General features: G+C 44.9%; 2 protein-coding genes across 5 annotated transcripts; one reads left to right on the top strand and one right to left on the bottom strand.

The window, feature by feature from the left end:
* The first annotated feature begins 258 nt into the window (after positions 1-258).
* Positions 259-4,987, top strand: C29H19orf44 (chromosome 29 C19orf44 homolog). 3 transcript variants are annotated; one of them, XM_033082223.2, is made up of 8 exons: positions 259-428; positions 821-1,432; positions 1,673-2,027; positions 2,586-2,662; positions 2,749-3,208; positions 4,026-4,121; positions 4,249-4,415; positions 4,749-4,987. In XM_033082223.2, the coding sequence occupies exons 1-8, from the start codon at positions 390-392 to the stop codon at positions 4,824-4,826; spliced, it is 1,884 nt and encodes a 627-aa protein (XP_032938114.1). In that variant the 5' UTR covers positions 259-389; the 3' UTR covers positions 4,827-4,987. The 3 variants fall into 3 exon arrangements, with proteins under 3 accessions (XP_032938114.1, XP_032938113.1, XP_032938112.1); XM_033082221.2 differs by having other exon boundaries at positions 408-423; positions 829-1,432; XM_033082222.1 differs by lacking the exon at positions 4,749-4,987 and having other exon boundaries at positions 296-428; positions 4,000-4,121; positions 4,249-4,340.
* A 406-nt stretch (positions 4,988-5,393) lies between these two features.
* On the bottom strand, positions 5,394-18,219 carry LOC117008401 (calcium homeostasis endoplasmic reticulum protein). Of its 2 annotated transcripts, none has more exons than XM_033082219.1 (18): positions 18,126-18,219; positions 17,854-18,027; positions 17,058-17,239; positions 16,170-16,307; positions 15,792-15,943; positions 15,311-15,422; positions 14,874-14,963; positions 14,065-14,299; positions 13,568-13,746; positions 12,763-13,159; positions 10,651-10,889; positions 9,693-9,826; positions 9,338-9,424; positions 8,727-8,876; positions 8,516-8,632; positions 7,958-8,052; positions 7,262-7,447; positions 5,394-6,528 (listed from the first exon to the last, which is right to left on the bottom strand). In XM_033082219.1, exons 1-18 carry the CDS (start codon positions 18,148-18,150, stop codon positions 6,491-6,493), a joined length of 2,730 nt encoding a protein of 909 aa, XP_032938110.1. In that variant the 5' UTR covers positions 18,151-18,219; the 3' UTR covers positions 5,394-6,490. The 2 variants fall into 2 exon arrangements, with proteins under 2 accessions (XP_032938110.1, XP_032938111.1); XM_033082220.1 differs by having other exon boundaries at positions 5,394-6,112.
* Between the last annotated feature and the right edge of the window lie 1,091 nt (positions 18,220-19,310).

Genomic DNA, 19,310 nt, shown 5'->3' with positions numbered 1-19,310 from the left:
TACAAAGAGCAGGTAATAGCCTGTGTTGTTTCAGTGAGGGGTCTTAATGCAAATCCTGCTGAACAACTGGATTAATTCCCAGCTCGCTCCAATAATTATCAAATCGCGGGTTTGTAAAAACCCCATGTGTTGACCCCGGTGCATGCTGGGGCTGGCAGTCGGGGCGCCCGATCCGGCGGCGGAACGCTTGCTGAGGCGCTCGCGCGGGGCCAATGAACGGGCGGGACACTGGGGAGTCGCGGCCTGCGGGACGCGGCCGCTCGCTCCAGCCCGGCCCAGAGCAGCCTCCGCCGCCTCGGGGCGGGCGGGGCCGACGGTGTGTTCTGCGGCCCTGTTCCGCCCCATCTCACCCGTCCTGCCCTGTTCAGCTCTGTCTCGTCCCGTCCCGGATGGCCGCGATCTCTTGGTCACCCGCGGGCCGAGGTCAGGTGAGGCACCGGCGCCCTATCTCAGTCTGTACCTAGGCAGCCTCGGCCCGGGCCGGTGTTTGCGTCCTGTGTGGGGAGGGATCTGTACAACCCCCTTCCTACAGCTCCCTGACAGAACTGTGTGCAGCCAGGTAGTGACCAGCTCTGCTCCCAGGGAACCAGCGACAGGACGAGAGGACAGTCTTAAGCTGTGCCAGGGGAGGTTTAGGTTGGGCAGAAAGGGTGGTCAGACATTGAAAGGGGCTGCCCGTGGAGTCACCATCCTTGGACATGTTTAAGGAAAGACTGGATGTGGTACTCAGTGCTTTGGTTAGCGACGTGGGAATCAGTCACAGGTTGGACTCGAAGATGTCAGGTCTTTCCTAAGGTCAGTGACTCTTCATTCTTGGCAGGGCCACAGCCATGTACCCCGCAGGACCGGCACCCGTGGTGACCTCACGGTGATGGACACAGAGCTGGAAAACGCCGGAAGAACTTCGGCCCACCGCAGCAGGTTCCTGAAGGTGTGCAAAGGAAACGCTCGTGGGAGCCTACGGAGCCAGATGCCGGGAAGCACCGTGTGGGCAGGGAGCAGCCGTGGAGCCCAGAGCACTCCGGGCAGCTCCTCCCACGCGCGGTTAAGCTCAGTCCTGAATAAAGTGGCACAACTGGAAACCAAAATCATGTATCAAAAAAAGGAGCTGGAATTGCAGAACACTGACTCGGGCCTGAAGCCTTTGGCTGAGGAGTGCACCTCATCTGCTTCTGGGCATGAAGGTGGTGCCAGGGGCAAGAAGTACTGGAAGAATTATGGTACCACCAGTGGGAATGGGACCTGCAGGGATGCCTGTTCTGAGGAAGAAGAAAGCATCCAAAGCTCTAAAAGGAATGCTACGGTTAAACAACAGCTTGATCTGGATAGTGATGAAGAGGAAATGAGAGAATTGATGGAGAGCTCTTTGGGGTTTTCCAGTGGAAATGGGAATCAGAAGGTTCTGGTAACTGATGCTCAGTGGGGTAGAAAGGTAAATATGAATTTGCTGGACTATGTAATTTTATTAATGCTTTTATATAATTGTTTTAATTGATTGATCACTTTTTATTTAGATAACACCAGCAACTAAATTTTAAATTTGCATTTGTGTCTTGCTCGTGATAGGATTCAGGTTCACACCTTAACATCTTAAAATAACTCTACCCGCAGTGATTTGTTCTCCCTTACACAATGAAGTAACATAAATCTCTTTTTCATGTTCTTCAAAAAGAGCACGACTCGAGTTCCATCAGGAAGGGCTCCTCCACCTCGTAAGGAAGTTTCACCAGCAGAGTTATCTAAAGCATCTTCTTTTCACAACAAAGACTCAGAGAAAAGTGTGTTTGGTAGAGTTAATTCACCAGCACCTTCACCCACCAGCAGAAACCTGTCAGGACATGCCATGGGATCTCGATTGCTGTTGTCTTCCATGAAAGACAACACTGTAAAGATTGCTCTGCCTAAAGCAGGCTACACCAAGCAAATCCAAGAATCACTTGAAAGTGACAGAAGTGAAATAAAGTCGTTAGATGAATTATTTTCTAAAGGGGCTGATGCAGAAGATCTAACCAGCAGTAGCTTGAAATGTAAGTGTCCTAAAATACTGTCTCAGTAGACTCAGTGTGAATTGTACTGATGATAATCTGATAAATTCTCTTAATAAGCATGGACAAATAGTCACTTTGAAAGAATTCAGTGGTGAAATTTTACATAAAGCGAGGCCTGATCAAAGTAATTATCTTGATCTGTTTATTTTTTCTAGTGTAATAGGTTTCCTTTTTTCTTAGCTTTTGACTTAATGGGTTCATATTGATGCTGCTGCCCTGGGTGACATTATGTCAAGGCAAATAGGTCATTTCGAATACTTTTCATGTATCAGTGGCACAGTATACTAATGGGTCAGACTGAGAACAGCTGGAACTGAGGGGCAGCAAAAAAAATCTTTTGAACTTCAGGAATGTCAGCAGCTCAAAGAAGGAAATTTAGGCATTTCTACAAAGTTACAATCAGTGATTGATTTATATTAATTTTTAGTGCTAAACTAGGAAGGTAGTAATAATTTTTCCCCCCACTTTTCTCATTCATGGGAAAGTGTACTGTAATATTAATGTAAATTCTCATGCATAAGTGTCATTCGTTTGCAGGCTTCAGACCAAATGTTGTGAGCCTTGATGATCTGGCACCAGATACTACCAGTAAGGCAGCAGAATTAAAGCAGAAAGTAAGTAGAAATTTCCAACTAGCACATATTCCCAGTCTGCCTTTGTTTGGTGGAATGTGGAGGTTCTAAAAGAAATACCTTTACAGGGAAAAGACATCCAGTTTACTCAAGAATCAAACAAATGTGTGAAAAAAGATACATTGCTGGTGGAAAAGGACCAGGCTGCTCTTAAAATGACCAGTGCAATAACCAGTGTGAGTGATTCTTCTAAAGAGGATGTTGAAAAATATGTCTCTGAAGCTGACATCTCTGAACATTTAAGTGGAGTTTCTTCAGATTTGCCTCCACTCAAACAGGATCATCTTAATCAGAATGACAGAACTCTTAATTCAGAATATTCTGAAGACTTTGAAAAGTCTCTGCCTACAGCAGACGGGGAATCTGTAGAGGGACATGCTGAGAGCTGCACGTGTTCTGGAGCACAGCCGCCTTCAGCTTCATCCCTGTCTGTCAGCGGAGGGCAGCGCAGCGAGGGGCACCGTGTGACCCTCACAGAGGCGGCGGTTCAGACAGCAGAGCCTCCATTCACCTACAGCTGGGCAAAGGGTGAGTTCAGCAGTTACTGCCCTAATCAGGCAAGTTTTACACTTTTACATATGCCCAATCAGCCTTGATAGACTTCTTCACTTCAGTGCCAGCTTCCCCTCACTGGTGCTAAATAAAAAAAATGTCTGAAGCCCAAATTTAATATGCTGTCTGCAGAAAAGACTGGGATTGAATATCATAATGACAAATGCTTTTTAGTTAAAAAATACCCCCCACAGGACCTGAGGGTGGATGAGCAAACGTTAGCAGCAGAGCTCACAACAGCACCAGTAGTACTCTCAAATGAAATTCCATATTCTGACATTTTTACTATCGTAAATAATAGCATTGCAGCATTACTAAAGCGATTGCCCATTCACAGAGTTCTTTTGCATTGTACTTCTCTCCTGGGAAAGCATTATGGCCCCAGGACAGGATCAGATATGAGCTTTGATATCCTGAGAGGCAGCTCCCTGCCTATATCTGTTTACTTAAAGGAAAAAGTGCTAAGAGCCACCATTCCTTGCCACACTCAAGGAGAAATTAGAAACTTGAGTGTCCTTGAAAACAGCAGTATTAACTACAGAAGTCTTTATTTTTACTCTGCCTAGCGTTAGAAAAGATGCTTTCTGCAACAGTGTTGTGAGCCTGAGAGTAAAAAAACTGTGGAAGTTGTTTAACTGTGTCAGCATTTTTTGGCTGACAGAAATCTCCTGGTAGGGCTGTACAGTGTCTTTTAGGGCAGCTGCTATCCCAAGAAACTGCTGAAGAACCAAGCAGTAAAACTAAATCTTTCCCTTCTCCTCACCCAGTAATTCTGATGCTATCCTATGCACAGCAAACCCCTCTGCAGTGCTCACCCCGCCTCTTGGAACCAGCTACTTTGACCCAGTGCCTATTGCCAGTCATGTGATCAGCATGGATGCAGTAGAAGGTACCAAAACCACATTTCTTCTTCTTTTTTTTTTTACTCTGTTTTCTGCACTTAAGCTCAGCTTGTTTTGTTGAGCCTTTGCTGCTGGCTGTGCCTCGCCCCAGTACATCCTTTCCCTTTCTTGCAGCCCTGACCGCATACAGCCCCTCCGTTCTCGTTTTACATGCCATGTGCAAGCAGCACGTGATGCTGACCCAGCAGTTTGTCGAGAACATTCACCACCTTCACACGTCCCTCGTGGAGTCATTAGAGCGTGAGAAGTTCCACTACCATACCCTGGAAGAGGCTAAGGAGGTATTTATGACAAAACAGAGACTGAGTATTCCTTTCCAAACACTTGGGGTAGTTGCAGCAAATGCAGTTTATTTGCATATAATTAATTAATGAGTTTAAAAGAAAAAAAAGACTGAAGTTCTGCTGGAGGCCATAGTTTTTAAAGATTAAGATTTCTGCTGTAGCATTTAGCTGTCCTCAAATGAGAAGGATCATTCAGATGCTTTAACAGAAGGATCACTTTCTGTTGCTAGTACAGAAACGTGACATGAAGATTAGTTGCTTTCTACTATTTAATAAATAATAACCTACATGATAAAGACATTAGATTCTTAATTTTTTTTTTTTTTGCAGTACATCAAGAAACACAAATCCCCACCTCTAACAATTGAGCAAGCGCTTGAAGAAATTCGGAGAGCCCAGGAAAAATAACTGCTTGGACGGTGACTGAGCTTTAAGTGACATTTATATTTATAGCTCTAAGGCTGAAATGAGAAACTTTTCAAGTTGCACAGAGAAAAGGTTCTAAACCATTTTGGAAGGATTAGTACAAACTGCTATGTTACTATAAATTAGTCAGTACAAGTTGCTAATTATATGTAATTTACTTTTCTGTAGCTGAATGTTTTATTCATGTACACAATACAGGGAATATGCCAGAACCTTCAGCCAGAGGATGTCAGCAAAAGAGATGTCAAGGTAACACTCCTGTCTAATGGGACCATGATAAGTCATCACAGTGCACACATTTATTCAGTGAATTGTGAGATCTGTGATCGCATCTATGATCAAGGCAGAAGCAAAAGTCTGTACTACAGCCCCTGAGAAATATGACCACAGCAGGAAATTACCATATCCTGACCTTAGTACCATTATCCAAACAGCATGTCTATGTAATCAGCCTTGTCAGATTACAACGAACCCAAACACACGCTTGAGTGTGTTGATTAAGATAAATTCAAAACAAGGAACACTTATAGTCAAGGAACAGGAATCCACTTACTCTGAAATCTCAGCTGCCTTTTTATTTTAAAAAAACCTGTTTATTGGAAGGCAAAACAACAACATTCACAAGTTGGTAACATACAGGTGTTGTATGCTGATTCACAGACAGGTACAGTTCCACAACTACAGTAGATCTAGAACAAACTGATATTCCACCATATTAACTGAATGGTTTTAAGAGGGTTTTTGCTCTACAAACAACTGGAAGAGGGAACCGCCACGCAGACCTGGGGAGTGAAGTGCAGTACAAGGGCCTAACAGCTCTAGCTGGTGGTCTCTGGAAACAGTTACAAAAGATTTCTCTTTTCATGTAGATTACAGCAAGGTTCCAAGAACATCTCCTTGATAGAAACATGTAGAGCAGAGAAAATGGATTCTCTTCTATTGAACTAATTAGCTTTTATTAAAGGGTATGTACAAAAATATAAAAAAAGCTCAAAGACTGTGTTCCATTACAAAGTGTCACCCATCCCTCAGAGTGCTGGAAAAGCTACCAGAGAACTGACCCTCGTGTCCTGCCCGAGAGGTGGCTGCAGCAGCTGCTGGGCGGGGCCTGGAGGTGGGTAGAAGGTTCTAAAAGCTTGCACAGTGCTCAGAGGTCACCTGCACTGGAACTAGATGCTTCATTCCCCATTTAGACATTAGGATACACTGCTCAGCATCAGTCTGACTTGATCCCAAGGCAGCACCCCTCCACTTCAAATAGAATTAACCTTTTGAGAGAAATAAACATACATTATGGAACTAGAGAACACACAACCACATCAGATAATGTCTGTATGCCACAGGAATGAATGAGGCACAGTCGTGCACCAGGAACAGCTTGAATGGGGTTTAATTTTACTATAAAATGGGCAACTAATTAGAAAGTTTTGCAAGAAATGGAAATTTTTAAACTTGCTAGACATGTCATAGTAACAACTGGCCTTTTTAAAGCACTAATTGACAAGTGTTGAAGTACATGTCATAGCTTTCCATTCTTCATCATAGTTTTAAAAGTAATTCATTTGTCACTTCCTCCAAATTTTATTTCAGATTTCTACAAGTTTAGTGTTCTACAGAAGATGCAAGACATCTTTCTTCAGAGAGTCTTATTCAAGTTGTGGAGGGTCTTGTGTTTCACGCTTCACTGAAACAATAGGGAAAAGAGTTCTTACATATTCCGCAGTTACCTAAACTATCTGAAATGTTTCGTGGAAAGAGGGTTCTGTTAGTAAGGAATTTTTTCTTAAAGGCTTTACTTGAACCCACTTGATTGCACAGATCTAGAGGTAGAAGTGACATTTCATTGAGCATGCCAGCTTTTTCCTTTTCGCTGTTGGCAAGTGCTGGCGTTCAACATATCACAGACTCTCTGCAAAAATTCATCATTCAGGTAATTGTCTTCACCTCTTATAAATGTCTCCACTTTTTCTGAACCCTTCCCGCACTACAGGGAATTTATTATCAGTTCTGGCTTTGGCAGAATGTGGTACTAACAGTAGGAAACTCTGAATAAGGCAGGGGTAAACAGTAAGTGTGATCTAACTTGATTCCAATCGCAAGGACCTCCCTGCTGTGGCAGCCGTGCCTTGCGTGGCACAGCTCCCCCTCCACTAACTGCAAAAGATGCAGGTGCTCAGTATTGTAGCCAGAAAATGGCTCACACAGAACACACTCATTAATGAACATTTCAGAAATCAGAACACAACACAATGCCTAAAAAGGAAGACTTGCTGGATTAATCAGAGCACATGTCCACTTACCTGTTGTATTACTGTATCAGTTACACCAGAAAAAATTAAGAGTTACTGATATTTTGATTTAGGTTTACAAAAAGCACTCTCAAGAGGTTTCTAAATTGCTGAGAAACATTCACTTACACTCATCCCTGGCCTTCATGCGTGCGATAAATGAGTAACTTTTATTTCTTCTGTAGTTTTCATAAGGGTCATCCAATGCAACTCCCACTCCTTTGTACTGATCCCATTTGTCTCGGATATCACCTCCTTTAATTGGATCCTGAATTCCTTGTTCCTTGGCTCCCAATCCACCAGATCCACTCCACCCTGCAGCAAGGACACAACACTGCAGTCCTTTCACTGTTTTTACTAGAATCATGAAGACAAACGTGGACATTTTGGAAAAAAACCAACGACAGCATCAGTGTGATAAAGCAGGATGGGGACAACCCGAAACACATGAGCTGTCCCATTTATGCATTAATATGCAGAGATTCTAGGAGCTGACAGCAGTGACCCTAAGAACTGTTTGGAGGATAAGAAGAAAGGCAGCGCAAGCCCAATCTGTCCGGTCAACCCTGCTGACCTGCACTGCAAGGAGATGAAATACCTTGGGTAGCGTCAGTTCTATCTGATGCCAAACTCACATCCCTGTCTTCTCTATCTTTCCCAGAAAGGCAACTATCACTGTTCCATAAACTTAACATCTCTGAACACTCTTACGTTGACCTTGGAATGCCAAGGAATAATTCCTTATGAACGTGCATCTAAGTGTATCTAAGACTTTGGTGTCTAATTTTCTTTCCCTGGCTTCTGTAAGATTCTAGAACATCTTACCCATTTTCACTAGCATTTGATGACCTTTATTTTCTTCTCCAAGTCTTGATTCTGGTATAGGAGGCCCAGAACTGGAGCCCAAACCAGCAGAAGAACTAAGAAAACAAGAACAAATTTGGAACCAGTGATACTACTCTGACACAGAGCACAGTCAGTTCTATTCTGTTAAGCATTACATCCAACACAATTCCATCCACTCTACTAAACTATTCTTTATTAAAGCCATTAGATTATGCAGTTATTGAAGTGCCAGAATCACCTGCCTCTCAGCGCAAGGGAAATCAAACACTGTGCTCCTCCCAGTGGAGCACTCCTGCTCCCAAGGAAGGCATACACAGACTTCACAATTGCACACACTTTAGTTAAAATAAGATACCACAATATAGGAATATTCTCTCTACACGCACATATAGCAGATAAATTGTTTCTAAATCTGCTCTCCATCATCTTTTATGCTCTTTGTTGAAATGCTGCTTATTATCCCCTGGTAATGAGGCAGCGTCCCTGCAGCCCTGTTCAAACAGCCCAGGTGAAAGACAGCACCAAACCAAAGCTTACAGAGGAGTGGGGCTTCGAGAGCGGGAACGGCGCCGCCTTCCTGGGGAGTACGATTTGGACCGAGACCGTGACCGAGACCGTGATCGGCTGTGAGAGGAGCGGGACCTGCTCCGGCTTCTGAAAGGGAGAGCACACAAGTTACCAGAGCTTGGATCAACATCGAGGGTTGGGTTTTCCCCAGTTCCCAAGGTTCAGCCCCCCTGTGCCCTACCTGGATTGTGAGCGAGAATAGGATCGCGATCGAGAGCAAGAGCGAGAGCGTGATCTCGAGTAGGAGCCAGATGATTTTGAAGATCGTGAACGAGACCGGGAAGATGAACGACCTCGGCTTTTAGACCGACTGCGAGACCGAGAAGGCCCACTGCACAGATGAGCATAGAAACTCCAGTGAGATTCCATGGAGAGGCACCAGAAACACAAATCTACTCCTGATCAAACTCAAATTACACAGAAGCACTACTTTCTGCAGTGAAAATGAAAGCTTAAGTGTGAAAAACTGTTTCACAGAATCACAAAGCGGTCTGGGTTAGGAAGGGACCTTATAGATCATTCAGTTCCAACCCCTGCCATTGAGCAGGGACACCTTCCTCAAGGCCAAGTTGCTCCAAGCCCGGTTCAACCTTCGGGCACTTCCAGGAATGGGGCAGCCACAGCTGCTCTGGGCAACTTGGTTCCATTTTTTGCAGATTAGACAGAAATTCCAGCACACCAAAGCTCAATTTTTCATCAGCATGTTGCTGAACAGACTTTCCCTCTGCATTTAGCCCAAGCACCCTCCAGATGAACAGCACACAGCAGAAGGTGGCACACAGGAACTCTCACCTATTTCTCTTCTCTTGACCTTTCCTCCGCCTTGCTCTCATTTTAGCTCTGAAGAATTCATACAGTCCATTCTGCTCCCATCCTTCACTGCAACAAATCAACCACACAGAACCCACACATGTATATTCCACTTCAGTGGTGACCTTAAGGATTTTCACCAGATTTCGTATAGAACAAAGGGTCTGGGCAAAACAGTCTCACAACTCTCAGTATAAGAACGAAGAGCAAGTGCAGTTGCAATACAACAAGAGCATTAGGAGAACCAAGACAGAGACAAAAGAGAGGGAGGCACTTTGTGGTTTGAGACACCTTCTTAAGGCATTCTCCTTATTTTATTGGCCACACCTACTATTACCTGTTTCTAGGCCTGTCATGAGATGGTGGACTATAAAATGCCTCAACCGCAGCCAGGAGTCTCTCACTGGGGGGCATCGGAGGTGGAAGACGTATATCTTTAGGATCTAAAGGTTTATACTCATGATCTTCAAGCTGCCGGAAACAAAACAAATTACATTCATGTCATGGGGTGGCTACCTGAAGAGTTAGATACAGATTTAGCTGTGTAGAGACCTCAAATTTCAATACTGGATAAAAAATTATCTGGAAATACGGATTCTGCAGATGACCCAATGCTTCCTCATGCTGTCACTATTGTGAGAAAAGCCTGCACTGCACAGGTTGCAGTATTAAGTGGGTCACCAGTTAGATAAAATGCAGATCTCATCCACCTATGTGCTAAGGTGTCTTGAGATGTCATCCACCTTTGTGCTAATGTGTCTGGACAGAAGCCTGGCACAAACTGGTGTACGAGAATAACACAAAGAAACAGAAGAGGCTTATTTGTTAATCTCAAATACAGAATATATACGTGTAAATATCCTGAAGATGCTGATACAGGTATGTTTCCTGTTCTCTACCCTTCTTTGCATATAATAACATAGATACTGTAAAGCATTGTCATGAGAATTCTGATTATGAAGAACTAGTACAGTGGCCCCATCAGACTTATGAGGTCTCCCTGGCCATCTGGAAATCACCGGGGCTTTCCATTTCCTACAAACAGGGGTCAGACCTCAAAGTATAAATTAATCTTTCTGTGAGTTCAACCGCCTTCTTCTAGCACACAACACATGAAAATCATCTCCATTTTCACTACCAAGTCCCCCCACTACTCCTGCTCTTAGAGCCTACACAACTGGTTGCAGGATGGAAGGATTTGAAATCACACGCATCCCATGTTGAACTGTCCCTAATAACAACAACAGGTTTTGGATCTTTTAATCCCACCAGTCAGCCCCACAGCAAGCACTTACTTTGACAAGTGGAGCCATCAGTCCGGCAGGAAGATCAAAGTAGGGAACATTCGGCACCAGACTGGGATCATCGTGGTTCATGTGTGGGGGCCCTTGGCGCCGCATGTGAGGGGGCTGCCCGTTAAATCCATGTGGAGGAGGCCCAAAATCAGGGTGTTGTGGCCCTCCCCAGGGAGGATGCTCGCTGATTCCAGGGTGAGGCAATCTGTGACCAGGATGATGATGAGGAGGTCCAATTTCTGCAGAGTGGGAGGGTTAAAATGTTTTATTTAGCTATCAAGAAAGGAAGGCAATCAGAGATGTTACTTTGAATACTGCATTTATCCTAAAACTCAAGCTCAGCAGATCCAGCAAAGCACCAGAACTGAAGGACCAGAGGCTGGCTACAGGTCCACACTCACGAATACCCTGCAGTGCATATACCTCCCTGGCCACAGCAGCCACTCTCTAGACAACGGGATAGTTCGGCCCCAAGCCACTGCTTCCTTTGGGACATACTGTGACCAAAAGGACCACAGGAAAGACATGCTCAAGAACAAAATGTTTCAGATGCAGCAGGGAGGCTACTGGTGGGAGTTATTTCCAAAGCTAAGTACACAATCATGGCTCAGCTTGGACCTGTAAACAGTTCTGTCTCTCTGCCAAATCAAGATATATAAAGAAATCTATATGGCAGCAATTTATTTGCATCAGTGGGTGACAAGAAAATACTTTTGAAAAAGATTTAGAGAAGAGGTACAGATGATAATTCCGTTATTAAAATAGGGAAGCGAGTGACACTCATCCAACCACTGATGGACAAAAGCGACGAACACCAGGAGACCCTGCTGAACTCGCTGCACTCTATGGAAAAAATGCAAGACTGAAAATCAACCATTTGCAACAGGATTAACAGTTTTTCCAGGAAAAGCCATTACAGCCACTTCCCAATCTGAGCTGGTACTCATTGTCATCAGAACTCGAGCAGAGACTGTATTGTCATTGCTCCACTGCTTTCCTAATTTTAACCATCTGGTTTAGTTGATCCCTCCCTCCAATAATTTTGCATGAAACAATAGATACTTTAAATCACCACTACAATCCAAAACCAAGCATCTCATTCTGAGCTTAAACCTAAACTCCCTCGGACAAGAGTTCTCCCTTTCTCCCTACTCACTACCAGAATCCTTTAAAAAACCGAACAAACAATAAAACCCAAGGATTAAAAAAAAAAAAAAAGACAATCTCTGCTACAGAAGTTAAACTCAATCCTAAATATATAAACTCAAATCCATTGGTTTTCAACCATTTTTGGACTTGGAAAATTGAAAAACTTGTAGAATCAATGTAGCAACTGGTACACAGAAAACGTAATGTATCTTCTACATGACCTGTCGCACAGGGTGATCTTTGGCCCGTACACTGACAAGGATCATTCCAGAGTAATGGTAACTCCCGCAGGTGAAATGGAAACTACTTCCGAGCAGACCTACGGCAGACTTCCCCACAGCCACAGGCCAAGAAGCAGCACCTGCTTACACTCCCACACATTCCCATGTTCCAACAAGAGAACAGACTTAATGAGGAGGAAAAACCAGAGGTAGGGATCATTTCACCACACACTACCAAGCCACACAACAGTAAAGGCAGAAAATTAGAGAGCTTGGCAGTCAAAATAAAAAGAAAACTAATGACTATATGCATAGGAACAAATCCTTTCAGCCCTCCTCTTAACTTCCTCCACCAACACAGGTCACAGCTCTCATCAGCCCTCACCTATGGGTTGATGTGCAGGTGATTAAATTTACAAGAAAACACCGCTTCTCACTTTTGAACTTAGTACTTTTAAAGCGAAGCAGTCGCAAAAGAGGTGCCTGTAGAGATGCTGACTTGAATTTGGACTACAACTTCTTATCCACTAGGGAAGACTCAAAAATCAAGGAAGCATCCAACTCTGCACACGTGTTTCCTACCGAGTTCTAAGCTGTAGCTTCCCAAACTCCCACACTAAACATTTCTTAGGAAAATCACAACAGTCCACCAGGGATAAACTGCCACCCCAAATCACTAAATAATTTTGTAATGGCAATCAGCATTGCAATGTAAGAAAACCTGGCCTGGTACACACTTTACCTTGAGGAAAATCCCCCTGGGGATAATCAAAACGATGAGGATAAGGAGGCCTTTCAAAGGGATGGCGAGGTGGAAAATCATCCTGCATGAAGCGAGGTGGAAAGCGGTTGAAATTATGCGGATGCGGGGGCTGGTTGAATTGGGGATGTTGCTGATGTGGAGGAAATGGGCCTCTGAAGTGAGGTGGCCGCTGCATTCGAAATGGAGGTTCCCTCTGACCCCCACCCCATGGAGGCTGTTCATGCTGGTTGTTCCATGGGGCTTCAAACTGGTTGTTCCAAGAAGGATCGGGCTGGTTGTTCCAAGGTGTCTCTCGCTGATTGTTCCAGCCTTGATCTCTTTGTTCGTTCCACATTCCTTCATGGTTGTTATTCCAGGGAGGACAATGAGGTGGTCCCTGGAGGTCAAGTACAGAAGTCTGGTTATCAGGTTACAAGAATAAAGAACACAATAGCATACCTCCATATGGAAATACAGCCCCATAGGCAAGATGCACAAGTGAAAGGACATTTAAAATACGAATCTGAACGACTGCAACTTCAGAAAAAAGATGGGAAAAGACCAAATTGTTACTGAACCAAACAGCTCTCGTTCATAGGAATTGCATGATGGTTAACAAACCGAAATAAAATTGCTATTTTGCCTTTAACTGCGCTCAGAATGACAAAAGCTCGGCATTGAAATCTGGATTTCTAATTTTCACAGCTTTTCACTGCACTTCCACAACCAAGATGGTCATTCCCAACTGCCACAACCAAGACAGCCATCCCGAACCTCCTCATCTGTTTTCAGAACTATTTCTTACCTGTTGTTGACCCCACGGTGCAACAGGGTGAGGTTGGTCAAACCAGGGTGGTTTATTTGGGGGAATCTGATCATGAGATCCAGGTCCACGTGGTCCACCTGAGGCAGGATCCTGCACTCCAGACCCGGTTGTATCATACTCTGTAGAACCAGCCAGAGGCAGCTGAGATTTACCGTCATCTGCAACAATTTAGGGACTATTGTCAGCATCAAAGTCACATGCAGTTAAATAAAACATCAGGCACCAGATGAACTTCTTCTGCAGAAATCTAACTGCTGTGAGACAGGATTTCTGACCCATTTAACACTCCTCTTTTTGGTTTTTTTTTTATATTCAAGCATCAGTCTGCACCTGCTGCAAAGCTCTGAACAGATTCAAGCTTTTGCCTCAACCAAACGAGCAGTGCATTTGTATCTCACTATTAAAAAAGGAGGAAAAAAAAAGTCATAGCATTGTCACCCACTGATTTTTGCACAGGCATCAGGTCAACTCAGTACCTGCTTGTGTGACCGGAACAGACGGTGGAGCTGAGGCTGGGGCCGCTGTGGGGGTTTGAGGCGGGGGTGTTGATTTCACCTCATTCTCTAGTGGGGGTATTTGGATCTGTTGCTGCTGCTGCTGCGTTAAACTGCTCACAAACTCCTCGTGTTGAGTTTTCAGGTTCTGGATCTGCTGTTGGAAAGCCACTTGCACAGGCTGTACAACCGTTGCATATTCAGTGATCAAATTTGCCTGATTAAATAAATGAAGGCGAACAAGTGAACGCTGCACCTACAGTACCTACCTTACCTTGCTTGTTCCGAATTCCCTGTATTGCCCTTCACCTACTCTCCCAAAAAACAGGATACAGGATAATGCTGGCAGAACCACCCATTATGAAGCTTTGTGGAGATTTCCAAAATATTCTTTGCAGCCTGGAACCCAGAATCTTTGGTACTGTCTTTCCAACATAGCTCAAATCAACAGCATTCATTATTAATAATAAAAAGCAAAAGTTCCTTTTGCCACAACTTTTTATATTCAATGTATCCAGTTTAAAGCTTGCTTCCTTTTGACCAAACACTCCTTGCTAATACAAAACACTGTACAGGACTGTATGAGTCAGTCTCCTGTATCCAGGACCATATCAGCAGCTGGATTATCAATTGTTTGAAATAACAAGGTCATATTTTACATTATTTTTTGTAATCCCTTATAAGCAACTTCCAGGGAGGGGAGGGGAAAGAGAAATTAACATCCTTTGAAAAGGAAAAGACTTTTCAAAATATTTGCATAAATAAAGAAAACTGGTATTTTTGTGGCTAACCTGGTACTGGCCAAGTCCAAGAGCTGGGCTTTGTAGTTGCTGAATAATGGACTCATCAAAGTACCCATTTTTCTCCCACAGTTGAAGAAGCTGCATGAACAAGAGTGCAAGTGATTTTAGAAATTATGAACAATCAAAAAAAACCTGAAGCACAGCATTTTTGTGCCGTCGGTTTTTCGTAAGACCTAGGATTTCGGTATTTATTTTTGAACCACTAAAGATTCAGGTGCATTCATCGTTACAATAACTCTTAAATAAAGCCTACGTACTTTTAAGTCCTATTTTAAATGTGAACTAGAGCACCTCCCATAATACACTTTATGAAGGCAGTCAGACCAGAAAAATCTCAGCGACCTTCTTGCACCCGCCTTTGTGAATTTACATAGCACCAACCTAATAAAGCAAAAGTCACAGTCAAACCAAAAGCAGATACTCACTCTGGCAATTTTCTGTTGCTTATCCTCTTCCACCGCTAGAAAACTGGTACAATAAATAGGCACAACCACCTTCTGTAAAGCGGCCAGAAGATCTCGTGCTTGCTTCCGCTGGCTTCAAGAAAGGAATGGGAAGAGTTATCTTTTCCCTATAACACTAAGTGCACAGGAATATCCAATTCATCTCAACTTCTACTATACTAAAAGTAGTGCAATCACAAAATAGAGTTCTCTCCCTAACGACTTTGGTGTGAAATCTTATTTGGAGGAAAAATACACAAAGCAGGTAAAATGGTTTTACCTAAATTTGATTACTAAAGCAGTAGATGAAAGTTGTGGACATCTGAGGACAGCCGCTAAAAATAACTATTACGTTAAAAGTATGAAGTGACTAGTCAAACCAGTGTCAACCAACACTGTATCCCTAGAGAAACTTCATCAAATTAATCAAAACGGCAAACTGAAACCCACAACAAAATCTTACCAGTGATGCAAAACATCATTGATTAAGTAGATGAGGTGCAGCCGCAGCTCAAAGTGAGCTCCTTCTGCTGTGATCCGGTTCCGCAGATGCCCAGCCATCAACTCACAGTGCGCGGGAGACTTGGCATTACTAAACATCCAGTTCTTGCCAGCCTTAGAAAAGCAAATTTTAAATATTTTAAGTCATTCTAACGTGTTCCCACGAGATGGGTTTCCTATAGCTCTAAAATAACTGCAGGAAGGGAAGTTTTCAGGTAACAGCTTTCATCTTACCTGCCACACAACACAGCTATAAAGCTGTTGTTAATGTACAGAGAATCTTAAAATTCAGACAAACCCACAGCACCACCAAATCCCTGTGCAGATTCAGACCACTTACTGAGATTGCATCTTTTGTGCAAGTATCAATTATTGGCTGCAACAAGTTGTCAAATTCGTTCATATCTAACTGGGTTTCCTCCAAAACCTTTTGCATTTGTTGCTCGATTGCAAGGGCTACTGCTGATGTGACTTGTTCCTGATTAAAAAACCAAAAAATAAAACAAAACAGAAGTAAAAAAAAGAAAAATTGTTACATTATAGCCAACATCCTTTTAAAGAACGAAGCTGCTGTATTCTTATCCTCTTGGACATAAGCAGCTATCTCAAGGACCAAAATCTTTTACAAGCACTGTGACCTCATGAAAATGTTTAAGTTCTTTAATTCTGAAAAGTCTTTTCACATTTTTCAGGAGAAGTCCAATTCACTTCTAAAATCTATCACCTAATAAAAAAATAATTGCAAGAAGCTGTTCAATTTAAGGAACATAACCAAGGCACAAGGAACTCTTCAGTTTGATTTTCAGCAGCTTTAACAGCTAAACATCTCCTGCAAAAGTCACCTAGCTGATAACACACAGTTCCCTTCCACCCATAATCACATCTAAGTCGGCATACTACTAACTGGTACATCTTGCAGCTCCCAGCAGTCTGCAGCATTTTACCAAGGTTAAGGTGGTCACACTGTATTCCACTCTAAACTAACAAGGTTTTTCAAGGACGAAATAAAAGCTTTTAATCACAGATCAATCGTACCAGCACAACCTACACATCAGATACATCCTAGGGTAACACTGGCATTCGCCGCACAACAAAAGAGGAAAGCAACGTCCCTTCTCCTCACCTCCATCACCACTCAGCATCAAATCGTCCTCTCCCCCTCCCCTCCTAATTCCTACAGTCACTGATAGGCCAGGATACACCAGGTGAGTGTTCACCTTAAACCAACCTGTCTCATAGCAAGGAGATGTTGCTCCTGCTGCTGCAGGTTCCACTGACTCTGCTGGATGAGTTCCTCCACAGATGGGGTGCCCTGAGGGGCTGGGATGGGCGCAGCAGGTGGGAGCGATGGCTGTGGCAGGGGCTGGATCTGTGCAGAAGCCTCGATGTCTTGGCTTTGCTTGCACAACACTATCAGACAGAGTAAACTTTGAAAGTAAACCTCCCAGAGAAACCTGCTACCGCCAGCCCACGGGTGCAAATGGCACTGGTTCCAAATAGACCCTCACTCTGAGGAGGTCACAGGGGTCTCCAGAGCTGCTTGGACAACGCTCTCAGACACTTGGTGGGATTCTTGGGGTATCCTGCGCAGGGACAGGATAATGATGATCCTGACGGGTCCCTTCCAACTCAGCGTATTCTATGATTCTACGGTTAACGCAAAATCACGGGTGGACGGTGCAAAAAAGGAGAGTCAGCAACTCCCTGTGCACTTCCAGAGGGACAACTCCAGGACAAGCCGAGTTCCGGCTCTCCAGGTGCTGAGCTCCGTCTCATCACGCTGCCCGACCCTGCGGCTCCCCTTGCCCGCCTCCAACCCCACAGCCGGGGCCGTGAGGAGCCGTGCGCAGCTCGGCCAACTCGCTGGAACCCAGAGCGCAGGAAGAGGCTGCAAACCGGTCGCGGAGGAGCAGGGCGAGGCCAGGAGAGACAAAAGTGTCCCCACCGGCCGACCCCGAGACCCCGCCGCCGGGAGATGGAGGGAGCCCCGAGCCGGCCCCGCCCGAGCCGCAGGCCCCACTCACGCTGCTGCTGCTCCAGGGCCAGCTTGTACTTGTAGTAGCCATAGAAGTCGCCCCCGAAGAGGAAGGAGAATTTGGGGTTCTCCTTCTGCTTCTCCATCGTCATCTTCTCGAACTCGGGCCCGTTCCGCGCCACAAACTGCGCCAGCTTGTCGATGACATTCCGCAGCTCCTGGTCTGTGGGAAGGCAGCGCCGTCAGCCCCCGCCCTTCCCGCTCCCTTCTCGTTCCCGCGGTCACCTCCTGTTCCCCCCGAACCCCCCGATCGCCCCTCACCCTCGGGCGGCAGCGGCATCTCCATGGCCCCGAGTCCGCGCGCCGCTGGGCCGCGCCGCACGGACGGAAGAGCTGCGACACCCGCGCGGCCGCGCTTTACGGCCCCGCCGCTATGGAGACGGCGCGCGGCGCCGGTCACGCGGGGCGGCTCTGCACGCGGCAGCGACCACGAGTCGGAGTGGAACAATGGATGCTCCGCTTGAGTTCCGGTAACGGCGCGGGCAGAACGCTACGCTTAAGGCAACTGACCTGCCTCAGGTCCAGTTCCTGCTAGCATTAATAATTATTTTAAAAGGGAACAGGACCAGGGATGAACAACGCCTCGACTTTTAGTACAGGTAACTTTTTTGTTTGGTCGATTGTTTTTTTTTTTTTTTTTCGGTGTTCCATTGGAACATTAAGTTTTGTCCTCAAAAGGGTTCCGGTGCTGTTAAAGTCAGTGAAATAAACCAGGGGCATTATATACAGGATCTAGTCTCAGGGTTCTCAGGTGAGCACCCAAAATTGATGGGGGAGTGTTTATCTCAAACTGAGATAATATTTCATTTCAGAAGTGGCATTACAAAACCGGTGAAGTAAGTTTAATTTCACGGAGAAATAGGCCACTGTTTGTGTCCAGGTCCTGTGCCTGAGACTGGGATTTTGACTGCTAAAAGTATGAACAAATCAGGATTTCTCCCAAGCCCCAGCTGCCACTACTTACAACGCTGGCTTCCTTTAGAGTGGCAAACGCCTCCTCCAAGCTGCTTTTAGGAGACTGGGAGGGCGAGTTTTGTTTCAGAGGAAGGCCAATGTTCTTGCCCAGGGCGCAGTGCCCGGAACTGGATGCTGACTGCTAAGATTTTGACCTGATCAGGATTTCTCCCAGACCCAATCTGCAACCACTTCGAACCCCGGCTGTTCCTCGAGCGCCACTGCCTCTTCGAAACTGACATTGCAAAAGTGGGGCGGGATTACCCTGCCTGCTTTTCAATTGCCAACGCCCGCTCCAAACTGGCATAAGGAAAGTGGGGACAGGATTTTTGTTTCACAGGTTAAAGGGCCGCTATTCGTGTCCTGTACCCAGGACCTGAGACTTGCCTTCTGCCTGCCACAATTCCAAACGGATCAGGATTTCTCTCAGATCTAAACTGCCACCATTAGAACCCTGGGCTGTTTTTCGATTGCCAAACACTTGCTCTAAAC

The sequence above is a fragment of the Catharus ustulatus genome, chromosome 29 (assembly GCF_009819885.2).
Source record: "Catharus ustulatus isolate bCatUst1 chromosome 29, bCatUst1.pri.v2, whole genome shotgun sequence".
Lineage (NCBI taxonomy): Eukaryota > Metazoa > Chordata > Aves > Passeriformes > Turdidae > Catharus > Catharus ustulatus.
Note: the sequence above shows the minus strand (reverse complement) of the source record. Positions and strands in the feature narration are given on the sequence as shown.